Here is a 13,406-nt window from a genome sequence, read left to right on the forward strand (position 1 = left end):
GGGTTGTGAGTTCGAGCCTCGCATTGCGGGTAGAGCTTACTTTTAAAAAAAAATATTCTTTTGTTCACCATGGGGGTAACGTTTGCACGTATTCTGGTAAGTCCTCGGTCAGGGTCAGGGTCAAGGTAGAGTGTGACGCGGTGGCGTGCCCGAGCGGACAGCCGTCAGCTTACCAGCTGCTGATACGGGCCTCTCCCAGCTCTCTGCTCAGTGGCCTCACAGTGGTAGTTTGAGACTGGTCACAGTGGGAGTATTTACACTAGAAAAATTGACAGACCAACCAGGGCTTTATTTTTTTCTCCCGAAGAACCGATGTTGAACATTTAGTAGCATGCCATGGGACATGAATGACCTCTCACAGCCCTTGAGAAGTTACTCGATTTCACAGAGCACCCCAAGTTTTCTTGAAAAGGTTGGATTTACGACCAGGTGATACGGTGCCCTTTGGATCCTGAGAGCTGGGGAGAGGTGCTCCTGACCCACCTGAGATGGAGTGTGATTTCTGTCATTCAAGAATGTTTCCTAGAAGTTGACTTTCAAAAAAGCAGGACCTCCTAAATGCTGTGATGTGAGGGTGATGGAGGTGGTTGGAAGTGGCTGGTCAGCCCTGCTGGCTGATTCCTTCTATGATCAGAGTCTGTCCTCAGAACCTGGGAACAAAGAGTAAAGGCACCCAGGACATCTTCCCTTCCTTCTGAGGACTAGCCGTTGATTAGTAACATAGGACAAATAGAAATTCTGTGTAATTCTGATCCACTGCTTTCTACCACCTGAGTGGTTTGGGGAGGGCTTGATTCAGATGATGAGCCTCCTGAGAGCATGGGCTGTCTTAGTCATCCTCAGGTTTCTCACAGTATCTGACGTGTTGCCTGGCACACAACCTCTCACTGGTTGCTGGCTTTCAAGTTAGTGTCCCCCATGAAGGAGAACCCAGAAAGTTGACACAGCTAGATCTCCTCCTCACTCCGGGCCTTTGTTTCTCCTTTTTTGGGGCTTGTCTTTCTGGCAATTTCTGTCTATCCTGCTAAACTCAGCTCGGGGGAGCTCTGAGAGGCCTTCCCTAGTTCCCAGAAACTGGGGGTATGCCTGCATGGTATCCCCAGTGCTTCTCCTCCCTGGTTGTTCTACCCACCCCATCCACGGTGAGTGTCCATATCTCGTTCATCCCTTTGGTCCCAGTCCCTGGACCCGTGTTGGGCACAAAATAGATGCCCAACAAATATTTAATGTGTGAATGAGGGGCTGAAGCTAGTGCGAACAGAAACTTAAGTTTCAGGGAAGATTGGAGAAAGCTTCCTCCACCTGCCAGATACCTAAATGCCAGTAGACTGTGGCGCCCCCAAAAGATGCTGCTTTGGCATAAAAATTATTTCGAGCTAAAGATAATTGAACAGAAACAGATACAAGAAAAGTCTTCTGCCCTCTCCCTATCTGCCTAAAAGCAGGACAAAAATTTGTAAATGTTCCCCTCCCCTCTTTACTGGAAGGGAGAGATGTTCATCACTGAAGACAGTTGTAGATCCCTTTCTGCCCGAAGGTGGCCCCCAGAGAGGGACCTCCATCACAGGCAGCACTGGCCTCTATCTTCCATTGGTTTCCCTTCTATATTTGCCTTCCCACAGTTGGCTGCCCTAGAAACTCACAGGCGTCTTTCCTTTCCTGTCAATTTCTAAAAATTTCTTTCTCTTTTCTTTTTCCGTTCTTGTGAAGATGCTCTATAAGCCCCGGTTCTAATCACCCCTGTGAGTTACTCATCCCTGGGTGCTCATCGCTGAGTAATACGAACAAGTATTCTCTATTAACAAGTACATCATTGTAGATGCACTTGTTAATAAACTTATTTGTCTCTTTTGTTGCTTTGTTTTTTGTCGGTCTAATTTGCAGGACCCCAGGCAGAAAATCAGGGAGGACGGAAGGTGAGAGATTATTTTCCTCTCCTATATATGGTACAGTGTCCTTACATTTTTTTCTCTTGATTAAGCCTTACAACAACCTCATGAAGTAAATTCTATCATTCCCATTTTACAGAGCAGGAACTGAAGATCAGAGTTATTAAGTAATTTACCCGAAGTCACACAGGAGGAGCTAGTATCTCTGTCTTCCGCTACGCAGCGATGCAGGGCCGGCTGGAGCTAGAGTACTCAATTGTAGCAATTAAAAAATGTTTAGTCTAGGGGCGCCTGGGTGACTTAGTCGGTTAAGCGTCTGACTCTTGCTTTCTGCTCAGGTCATGATCTCAGGGTCATGAGATCAAGCCCATCCAGTGTGGAGCCTGCATGGGATTCCCTCTCTCCCCTCTCCCTCTGTATCCATTCCCCTCCATCCCCCTCTAAAACAACAACAATAACAAAACCCCCAAAACTATTTAGTCTAAGTGTCCCTCTCTTTGCCTTTTTCCTTGCTTCCAACATCACAGCCTTCATTCCTAGGGGTCAGTTTGTCTGTGCATAGGTTCAATTCAAGCTTATAGGACACTGGGTGGATTTCTGTTGTACTCCTCACCGCTTTTCAGGGAACCTTTCGCTATATTACTTACATTTACTCCAAGTTCTTTACGTTTACAGAATGGGAACATGTGCCAAGAAACTACTGGAGTCAGTAAACATCTACTGTGGAAACTCATGACCACAGTTCTTAGAGCATTTTTCAAGGACAACCAGGACCAGAATTACCTGGGTGGGGGTGACTGGATAAGATTCTGTTTCTCAGCCCTGCCCCGTAGGCTAGGTTTCTGGAAGGGACCCGGAAATCTTCATCTTAACCAGGTACTCCTAGTTGAATTTTTCTTTTTTTCTTTTTCTTTTTTTTTAAAGATTTTATTTATTTATTTGACAGAGATAGAGACAGCCAGCGAGAGAGGGAACACAAGCAGGGGGAGTGGGAGAGGAAGAAGCAGGCTCCTAGCGGAGGAGCCCGATGTGAGGCTCGATCCCATAACGCCAGGATCACGCCCTGAGCCAAAGGCAGACGCTTAACCGCTGTGCCACCCAGGCGCCCCCCTAGTTGAATTTTTCTTAAGGAGTTTTCAAGGACGTGTTTAAAATTTTAAGATATAATTTACATAGAGTTAAGTGTACGAATCTTAAGTGTAGAGCTAGAATTGTTATGTCAGTAGTCACATTTGCACCTGTATACACCTGTGTAACAATCAGATGAAGGGAGGAAATCTCCCTCGGAGGCTCCCCAGCAGTACATGCTGTTCTGACCATCACTGCGGGCTCGTCTGCCTTTCTTGAACCTCATAGGTATGGAACCAAACCGTATGTGCTCTTTGGTGTCTGTTTTCCTTTCACTCGCATTATGTCTTTGCAATTTATCTGTGTTCTATGTAGCAGTAGTTTATTCCTTTTTATTGCTGGTAGTGTTCCATTGTGTGAATGTGTCGTTATTTAGTTATTCTTTTTTTTTTTTTTTTAAGATTTCATTTATTTATTTGACAGAGACAGCCAGCGAGAGAGGGAACACAAGCAGGGGGAGTGGGAGAGGAAGAAGCAGGACCCCAGCGGAGGAGCCCGATGTGGGGCTCGATCCCTGGACTCTGGGATCACGCCCTGAGCCGAAGGCAGACGCTTAACGACTGAGCCCCCCAGGCGCCCCAGTTATTTATTCTTTTATCGAAGATCACTTAGATTGTTTCTAGTTGTTAGCTATTATGAATAAATCTGCTACAGATGTTCTTGTACTGCTCTTTTGGTGAACATAGGTGCTCGTTTCTCTTGGGTAATTATTACCTGGGAGAGAAGTGGCTTTAGGCTTACGTTTTGACCGTGAGAGGTAGATGGAAGTTTATATATTAGCATGAGCAAGACGTTCGGTGTTGGGGCAGGGTGTCAAGTCACCACCCAAAGGAAGAGAGTGCCAGCCTGGGGAACTCAGTTGCTCATTCTAGCCCATGTATTCTCAACAGGTGGCATTGCTCCCAAGGAGGTGAAAATTGTTTCTTGACAGGGCGGAGTTATGTGGAAAAAAACTTAGGGACACAAACCGTTGTAATAGCTGAGATATACTGATATATATAATGTCATGGGGAGAAGGGTGATTAGGGGAAAACAACATTGGACAAGGCTCCTTAGGGAGTGATCGAGAAAACAGCTTGAGCAACATTGGTCTAAACCTAAACAGTCTCCTGTCTCCAAAATCTGGAACCTCAGGGATCGCCTTGCTTTTTGGTCAAGGAGGATAAGTCAGGAATAAGCAACGCTGCTCAGAGGTGCCCAGGGGAAAACACAGCCAAGTGCCTGTGCGTGTGTTGGGAGGGGCCGCGGCTTGGAGGTCTAAGGACACAGACATACTCTGGAAGGACAAGTCCATAACCGGAGTCCGTAGTGCTCTTGCTCTAATCAATACAGGGGCCAACTGGCCCATGAGAGGAAAAGTTTCTTTTATTAGCACCTTCTGTTGAGGGAGGAAGTGATGAATGTCTCCATCAGCCCTGCTGGGCGTAATGTGAGATCAGATCTTGCTTGGAGGAAGCTCGGGAACCACAATACAGCCACCACACTCACGGCTTCCTCGGCGCCCCAGCACCCATCATGCTCCTGTAACTCATGCGTGATGTTTCCGCCCCAGCAGGCCTTCCCTTGTGAGCAAATGGAAAGAAAGTAAAAAATCTGGAAAGAATGAATGCATCGAAGAGAAAGCAGACACCATGAATCGAACCAGGGGGAGATGCCAGTGGCCCCCTGGACAGCGGGCAGAAGGGGGGGCTTTGAGAGAAGCCTCTGCCATTCTTCACTGTGTTCTCTGCCGCCAGGTTCACTCGCCCCCCCCCCCGAGGGGGTACGTGGTCAGCTGGGAGCAAGGGCTACGCCCGTGTAACCCGTGGAGCCCTGGGCGCTGCCTGCAGCCCTGAATTACACTCACCAGCCGTTTGGGACACTGGCTAAACCCCCGTGGAACTGTGTGGCCCTAGCCAGTTTCATACCCTTTCTCAAGTTTTCTGCACCTGGGTCTCCTCAGGTGCAGAGTGGGGGTGGTGATGTACCCCCCTCGCAGTGGTGTTATGTGGGTGAAACTAGTGAGTGTACGTGAAGTGCTCAGAAACGGAGCTTGGCACTGCCTCTCTGTGGGCCCTGACCTTTACTGCCACATAGGACATTGGTACCTGCCCTCAAGCTGCTTTCACACTAGGGAGGGTCCCACCCGCTAATTTCTTTTCTTTCTCTTTTCTTTCTCCCTTTCTTCTTTCTTTCTTTCTCTTTCTCTCATTCTCCCTTTTCTTTTCTTTTTTTCTTTTCATTCATTCATTTTATTTTTAAGTGATATCTACACTCAACGTGGGGCTTAAACTCACAACCCTGAGATCAAGAGTTGCATGCTCTACTGACAGCCAGGCACCTCTAATTTCTTTTTTTTCTTTTAGATTTTTATTTTAAAATTTATTTCATTTTATTTTTAAAATTTATTAGAGAACATACGTGAGCGAGCAGGAGCAGGGGGAGGAATAGAGGGAGAGGGAGAAGCAGGCTCCCTGCTGAGCAGGGAGTGATGTGGGGCTCGATCCCAGGACCCCGAGATCGTGATCTGAGCCGAAAGTAGACACTTAACCCAGTGAGCCACCCAGGCGCCCCTAAAAATTTTTGTAAAGCAATCTCTACACCCAGTGTGGTGCTCAAACTTACAACCCCGAGATCAAGAGTTGCACGCTCTACCGACTGAGCCAGCCAGGCATCCCCCTAATTAATTAATTAATTAATTTTTGAAAGATTTTATTTATTTGAGAGATAGCAAGAGGGAACACAAGCACGGGGGGTGGGGAGAGAGGGAGAAGCAGGCTCCCCCCCAAGCAGGGAGCCTGATGTGGGACTCAATCCCAGGACCCTGGGATGGTGACCTGAGCAGAAGCCAGACACTTAACTGACTGAGCCACCCAGGTGCCCCTCCCCCTAATTTCTTATTCAACTAAAAGGCTGATGGGCAAGTATGATTCTAATAGTTTTTGCCTATTCCTCTTTAGACTGCAGGCAGGGATATTGCTGCCCCCTTGGGGTTGTCATGTCTTGAATGACATGTTTCCCCCTTCCCACTTCTCTCCCACTCAGCAGCCATGCTCCAGAAGGGGGAGGTGGAGATAACCACTGGCCTTGGGGTGGGGGCGGGGTACGTAGCCCAGAGGAAATTTTGATTGAGCCTGATGACTTATGAGTCATTGTACACTTGGCTCAGCAGAGTGAGGTCACAGCACAGACAGACTGAGCTCAGGTCTGCTTGACCAAGATGGGGCTATTTTTCACGTGAGGGACACTCCAGGGCTGTGGGGGGAATCATGGGCTGTGCATACCACATTCTCTTCCTTTCCATGTTATTTTGGTAAAAAGGATATGAGGACAGCCGGGTTCATGTAGATAAAATACAGGTAGGATTGGTTCATCTGGTTGTGGTGTGGCTTTGAGAGGCACAGCGAATTTGTTCTGTGTCCAATTTCCCAAAGATCCTTCTGCCTTTCAAAAAAGTCGTTGGAAGATTTGCTCTGAGCATCACAGGCTGAGCTCCCCAGGAAGCTGGCTCTATGAGACTGGTGTGCCCAAAGCTTACTGGGGAGTGCTCTCAAGATTGACACCTGTGGGGGGAGGGAAGGAAGCAGGATGGACACTGGGGAAAGTTGAACTTTGATGCTGTCACAACAAGGGCTTCAGCCGATACCACAAGGAGCTCTGAAGCTAGGATGGCCTTTCTTTTTTATTATTTTTTTTCCTTTTGTGTCTGGTTTATTTCACTTAACAAAAGGTTTTCAAGGTTTATCCATGTTGTAGTATGTATCAAAATTTCATTCCTTTTTAAGGCTGACTAACATTCCATTGTAAGGATAGCTCACATTTAAAAAAGTTTTTAACATACAGTATTAATTTCAGATGTACAATATAATAGTTCAGCAATTCTATACATTAGTCAGTGCTCATCATGAAAAGTATACTCTGTTTTTTGGGGGGGAGGGAGGGGCAGAGAGAGAGGGAGAGAGAGAATCTTAAACAGGCTCCACGCCCAGTGCAGAGCCCTGTGAGGGGCTTGATCTCACAACCCTGAGATCAGGGTTAGAGGCTTAACCAACTGAGCCACCCAGGCGCCTGATAAATATACTCTTAAATTCCGTGTTTCACCCATCCCCCCACCCACCAGTTCTCTGGTTTTTCTCTTTTTCTCTTTTGTTTCTTAAATTCCACATATGAATGAAATCGTGTGGTATTTGACTTATTTCACTTAGCATAATAACCTCTAGGTCCACCCGTGTTGTCACAAATGGCAAGATCTCACTGTTTTTTTATGTCGGAGTAATAGTCTGTTATATAATATATCTATCACATCTTCTCTATCTGTTGTTCATCCATCGATGGAAACTTGGGTTGCTCCCATATCTTGGCTATTCGAAATCATGCTGCAATAAACATAAGGGTGTATATATCTTTTCAAATTAGTGTTTTAGTTGACTTTGGGCGAATACCCAGTAGTGGAAATCCTGGATCATACAGGATGGCCCTTTAAAAATGGAGCTCTGGGCGGGCTCTAACCCCTACCTTGACCATCGGTACGGGCTGAGCTGGAAAGGGGAAGTGGTCTTGGGTGAGGCGGTCTCTTTAGGCCACGGCGAGCCCGGAAGATGCAGCTGTGGGCTGCTGGCTGCCAACATCCCCAGCAGCTGGGGTAACACACACAGCGTCCTGACGGGGGAGCTGGGCCACGTCCCTCAGCATCCACCACACTGACGTGTGCAGTAGACCTTTCTGCCTTGTCTGCCTGTTCGGAGCCTTCCCGTTCTCTAAGATCTGCAGAGTATAATGTTTAAGGGTATAGATTTCGAAGTCTGGACGACTCCTGTTCAAATCCTATTTCTGCCATTCATTGGACAGTATTTATAGAGTATATTTCCCACGCTGCTCAAGGCCCTAAGGGTGCAAAAGTTGTAACATCCCTGCCTCCGGAATTTTTATTCCATGGGTGTCAGGTCAGGGGGACATAATTTAAAAGTATATATATCAAATATGTGATATATGTAATTATGATATATATTATATATAATGATTATATTATATATAATGATTAGTGACATGGAAAAAATTGAGTGTGAGGGCTATAGGAATGGTGGGGGGGCTGTTTGGTGTGGAGGTCAGGGGGAGGCTTCCCTGTTGAGGTGGCACTTGAGCAGAGACCTGTAGAGGGGAAGGTGTGGCTGTGCAGAGATCAGCAGAATGTGGCTTTTAGGTGCGGGAGCTGCCGTGCAAAGGCCCTGAGAAAAGAGTGTGCTGGGAGTGTTCATGTGGGGGGGGGAGGAAGAGGGAGGAGGTGTCTGGGGATGTGGGGGCAGGAGTAGGAGATAAAGTCAGACTGGCTTACAGGAATATCACAGCAAATCCTCAGAGACAAAGCAGGGTGCCAAGGCAGGGGGAGGGGGACTGAGGTACCTGGAAGCAGGAGTTCTCTTTGAAATGATGAAAGTGCTCCACAATTCACCGAGAGGACGGCTGCACAGCTCCGTGAATATGCTGCAAGCCACACAATGGTACATATTACGTAAACTGTATCTATGTGAGTGAAATCTGAAAAAGCTATTTTAACAATCAGAGCAGCGACTGACAGGAGGCCAGATCATGCAGGGCCCATGGGCACTCGTGCTTTTCCTCAGATGGGGAGCACTGCTGGAAGGTTTTAAGCAGAAGGGTGAAGTGGTTGGATTTACACTGGGCACGATCCTCTCTGCCGCTGTGTTGAGAAGAGGCCGAACGGCACAGGTGTGGAAGCAGGGGGTAGGCAGGAGCTCTCGGCGGTGATCCGGGGGGTGGTGCTGGGGGCCGCCGGCAGGGGCTGCAAGCAGGAGTGGGTGGTGGAATTCAGACATCCTTTGGTGGTGGAGCTGACAGGTGCCAATGGGATAGCTGGGTATGGGTGTGTGAGAGAGCGGAGTCAGCTTTTAGGTCCTCACTGGTAGAGGGGAGTCACCGTTTACCAGGATGAAGACAACCGTGGGGCCAACACATTTTGGGAGGAATCAGGAGCTGGCTGTGGAAGATTAAGAAGTCCGGTAGGGACGGTGCCTAGGCAGTTTCGAGTTGTGTCTCGAGTTCAGCCTAGGAACGGTCTGGCTGCAGGATTAAATCTGGGGGTCATCAGCATAATCATGGAGCTTAGTCTGGAGACTGGTTGGTGGCCTAGGGAGGAGTGAAGACCCAAGTCACAGACAAGTGTCTGAACCTTTGACCGGCGTTCCCCAGACTGTGGAAGGCCGACCCTGCACCGTGGTTGGGAGTGTTGGCAGATAGAGTGCACAGTGGATGGTAGCTGCCTCCCACTGCCTTTTTGATCTCCGAGCTCCTCGGGCCGTCTGTCTGCTCAGGGTCTTCAGCCTTATTATTGCAGTTCAGAGCTGAGCGCGGGCTGTGAATCAGCCACTCCGCTAAGAGCATCAGTGACTTCAAGATCCTGCTCACGCTTTCTACCCTCCAAGGATGTACTTTCCAGTGGAGAAAACTGAAAACCGCATCCACCGGAGAACAACGTATGCCAAACCGTAGGGCTGTAACGGGTGCAACGCGGGGCGGGGGTAGGGAGGTGTTAGCTCAGACTGGAGATATTGGTGAGGAATATCACTAAGGAAGCAGAGAATGAGCTGGAGCTTGAGAGCTGAAAAGCAATGCGTTGGGGAAAAATAGAAGGGATATGTTGGGGGGAGGAGTGGGGGTGGAACGGAGGGCTATCCAGGCAGACATGGCAAGAGCAGAACCATAGGCGTCCTTTGTGGGGGAAGCATGGCGTGCAGGGGGACGGGATGGAGGGAGCTCAGATTGGTTCGAGTCGGATGGGAGCCCAAGGGCACTCCATTTTACAGGCCTGTGCACATGAGTACATCCTGAGTCATCGGGTTACCTAGAACTGCTCCCCTCTGAACCCGGGCCCGGGGCCTTTCGGTTTTCTAACTCTTTACCCTATCGATCAGCTCATCAGCTTCATCGAGACTGCCATTTTCTGCCCGTCTAATCATGACCTTCCAACCACCTCTTGTCCCTGCCCCGCACCTGTGGTTCCTTCACTGCAGCCCTGCTCTTGCTAGCATCGTCAACTAATTCGCCTCTTCGGCTTTCTACTCCATCCTCTTATGAACTCCCAGTCCTGGTCATTTCTCTTCTATTTCAGGGCGGGCAGGTAGCCGGGCAGCAGTTCCTTAACTGCCCATCGCAGTAGCCTCGACTCTGCTGTCCCCGGTCTCAGTCGGGCTCTTAAGAGTAGTGGTCCATCCTTGCACACAGCCTTAGCGGAGTTTCCCATCTTCCGCTGTGGCCGTGCCAAACGTTTGTTCCTCTTGTCAGCTTGTTCTCAGCACGGAAAAGGGAAGGCTTTTGGGTACATGCTCCCTCAGATGCTTGTCCTCCCTGCACACCAACCAGTCTACTTCTTGTTAGTTATCTATGCTGCAATCAAAACTTCGTGGCTTAGAGTAACATTTATTATCTTACGGTTTGTGGACTCTGGCTGTGGTTTACTTGGCTGCCTCTCCTTCAGGGTTTCTCGTAAGATTGCGATCAAGTGATTGGCTGGGGCTGCAGTCGCCTCGAGGCTTGCCTGGGCCGAAGGATCCTCTTCTCAGGTCACCGCTGTGGGCCCCGACAGAGGGCTGCCTAAGCCGGCAGCTGATGTCCCTGGGAGACATGATCCGAGGGAGAGCAAGACAAGAGGGCCCAAGACAGAGGCCACAGCCTTTTTATAACCTGATATCACAAGGGGCAAACCATCACCTCTATAGCATTCTGTGTGTTGGAAGTGAGTCAACAAGTCCAGCCCCCATTTAAGGGGAGGAGGTGACACGAGGGCGCGCGTACCAGGAGGCCAAGGTCACCGGGAAACCATCTCAGAAACTCCTACCACGACTTCCCCACTCCTTCCCACGTTCCTTCTCCCTGCCTGAGCGAGTTCTCAACATGTGCAAACGCTCCTGTCCTCCATCTAGCTCTACTCGTGTTCCATTGGCTCCTTCCCCTCAACCAGAGGGCAGGTTCAGAAATCTCCCGAGTTAAAAATAAGCCTTTCCTCCACCTTGATCTGTGGCCCCAGGTCTCTCCTCCTTCCCCTGCTGCTCTTCTTGAGAATGTGACCTTTCTTGCCTGCATTCACTTCCACCTCCACAGCACTCTCTGCTAAGGTCATCCTAAATGCCAGATCACAGGGCTACCTTTCCATCCTCTTCCTAGCTGACCTCCACAGCATTTCGTGCTGTAGCCTCCTCTTCAGCGGCTCTGGCCTTGCGACTGCACCTTCTCAGCCCCATTTTCTTCACTTACCGCCAAGTCTGAGATTGTCGGGACTTTACCCACACAACTTGGCTTCGCTGCTGAATTCCCACCCTGAGCACCCCCAGCGTCTCTATGCTCCGATGCCCACTGTTGGAGCAGGGAATCTTGGTCATCCTGCTCTGAGGTGAAGGAAACACACTTCTTGGCTTTGTTTAACTCAGATTCAGTCTGCATGGAGCCCCCCTTCTACTGAGCTAGCAGGAAATTGGTCTCCGTGATGGTGGAAAGCCGCCCTTCCACCCAGGATAGTCCCGATCGGCTCCTCCCAGGAGGCCCTTCTAGGCTGAGCCATTGCTCTTTGGTTCTGGCTGATCACTGCTGAGATGTTCCCCGGCCCCGCCACACGGTTCCTTCAGGTCCAAAGCCCCGGCTGCTTGGAACAGAGGGATCTTTGGCAAAGTGAGTGCTCCCAGGCCTGGGGTCCAGCCTTCCTAACGACACTGATCGGTTGGTTGCCTTCTCTCAAGACCTGACCCCAGCCCTCGGGACCTGATATTTCCCCTCTTCTCAGACCCAGGCTCCCATCTCCGCTCTCTCCTCATGAAGTTCGCACAGCCCCCACCCCAGGACCCCAAGCTCGGACAACCAGCCTGCAAAAACGTGTCAGGAAAGGGAGTCCTACAGGCCTGACCGCCTGCTTGGAAGGCAGGCGATGGAAAAGTGCAGCCAACAAAACCTACATTAATATTGAGAGTTTGGCAGTGGTTTCAGCAAATAGCGCTCTCTCCCTCATGAGTCTGTAGGAGACAGATGGAGATCAAAACATTCACTTTATTACGAATAAAGGTGATTGGAGGCCATGGGTTTGGGTTTGCTCTGAGTGGCTCCCTCTCCAGGCCAAGCCGCTGCAGTCCCAGGGAAGCCACTCAGCTCATGGCCAGACCCTTTGAGAGGGCTTGAGCCCCGGGGCCAGGCTGTGCTCAGTTCCTAACCCACGGTGACTGATCAGATGGGCCGCCCCCTCCCTGTTTCTGTAGTAGGAGGACCCCTCTCACGAGGCTAGCTGCCCCTTAACAATATTTCTAAACACAACCCTGCCACACCGTGAAATCTGGACGTCCAGACAAGGCCTCCCTCCTGGGTTCCAGGTCAGTGTTCCACACTGTCCACTCTGCTGGTCCACTCTACTCCCCCAGGACCCATCTCCCTGCCTCTGCCCCTCCCATCCCAGGTAGCAGGATTCTGCCTACATTTTCAGTTTCTCCTTATACCTTTTCCCGAAAATGCACCCAATACTCCTTTCACACGCCCCTACAACAGCATCTAACATCCAGAACCTTCGTCCTTTGTGCTGGAGGTTTTCTCCTGCGGCCCTCCCACCTCCCCCGAGCTTGCTGTCTGCCTGGACAACTCCTCACTGCTCCGCAACATTCCACCCGAGGTCGTTCTTCCCTGAAACCATCTGGGCTCCCACAGCGCAGTGTCACCAGGACGGCAGCCGGCTTCCCTGCTAGTCTGCGGGGTCCTTCTGTGTAGCGACAAAAGGTTTAACTCTTGCGTGTGTCCCGGATGCCTAAGTCGATGCCTAGTGACTATTAGGGGTTCTGTGAATATTGAGACAGGAACGCCGCCCGGCTCCTGTCTCCCACTGGCCCCATCCATTTAGCCTTGTCAAACCGTTGTCATCCTTTCTTCCCTCCTTCCCCCTTCCCCATCCCCTTCACCTGGTGACCTTGTTGCCGCTACCAGGCTCAGAGCTCACAGGGAATTTAGTGGTGCTTTCCCTCTGCTGTGCTCAGCTGGAGGCCGGCAAAGCGGGGCGTCTTGTCGCTGCCGGCAGTGAGTGGGCCTTTGCTGGAGGAACAGCTGCTTCGTGCAACCTCAGGGCCTCCTGCAAATCAGACCGGCTCGCCCTCACTTCCTGTGCTCGGGGAGATTAGATACGGCCTAATCAACGTTGATTGTTTCTTCTTTTCTTAATATTTGAAACTACCAAGTCCTGGTTGCCATCCTAGTGGGTGGCTTTCAGAAATCCCCTCTTTTCTGGTGTTTGACTTCTTGTGAGTTTCAAGAAACCAATCTATGTGGAAAGAACCTGCACTTCGAAGTTCTTTGAATTGCTGAGAAGCCCTGGCAGGAAGTGACCTGGGATCTGGGTTAGACCGGCTGCTTTCGCTCCCAGGGGAGGTG

General features: G+C 50.0%; 1 protein-coding gene across 1 annotated transcript; it reads right to left on the reverse strand.

Annotated features, from left to right (window-relative positions):
- Positions 1-2,914: 2,914 nt before the first annotated feature.
- LOC103671289 lies at positions 2,915-11,450 on the reverse strand. The gene is made up of 5 exons (XM_040623712.1): positions 11,225-11,450; positions 10,443-10,568; positions 8,397-8,477; positions 7,512-7,760; positions 2,915-4,579 (listed from the first exon to the last, which is right to left on the reverse strand). Exons 1-5 carry the CDS (start codon positions 11,448-11,450, stop codon positions 4,386-4,388), a joined length of 876 nt encoding a protein of 291 aa, XP_040479646.1. The 3' UTR covers positions 2,915-4,385.
- Between the last annotated feature and the right edge of the window lie 1,956 nt (positions 11,451-13,406).

This window comes from Ursus maritimus, unplaced genomic scaffold, assembly GCF_017311325.1.
Source record: "Ursus maritimus isolate PB19 unplaced genomic scaffold, ASM1731132v1 scaffold_6, whole genome shotgun sequence".
Taxonomy (NCBI): domain Eukaryota; kingdom Metazoa; phylum Chordata; class Mammalia; order Carnivora; family Ursidae; genus Ursus; species Ursus maritimus.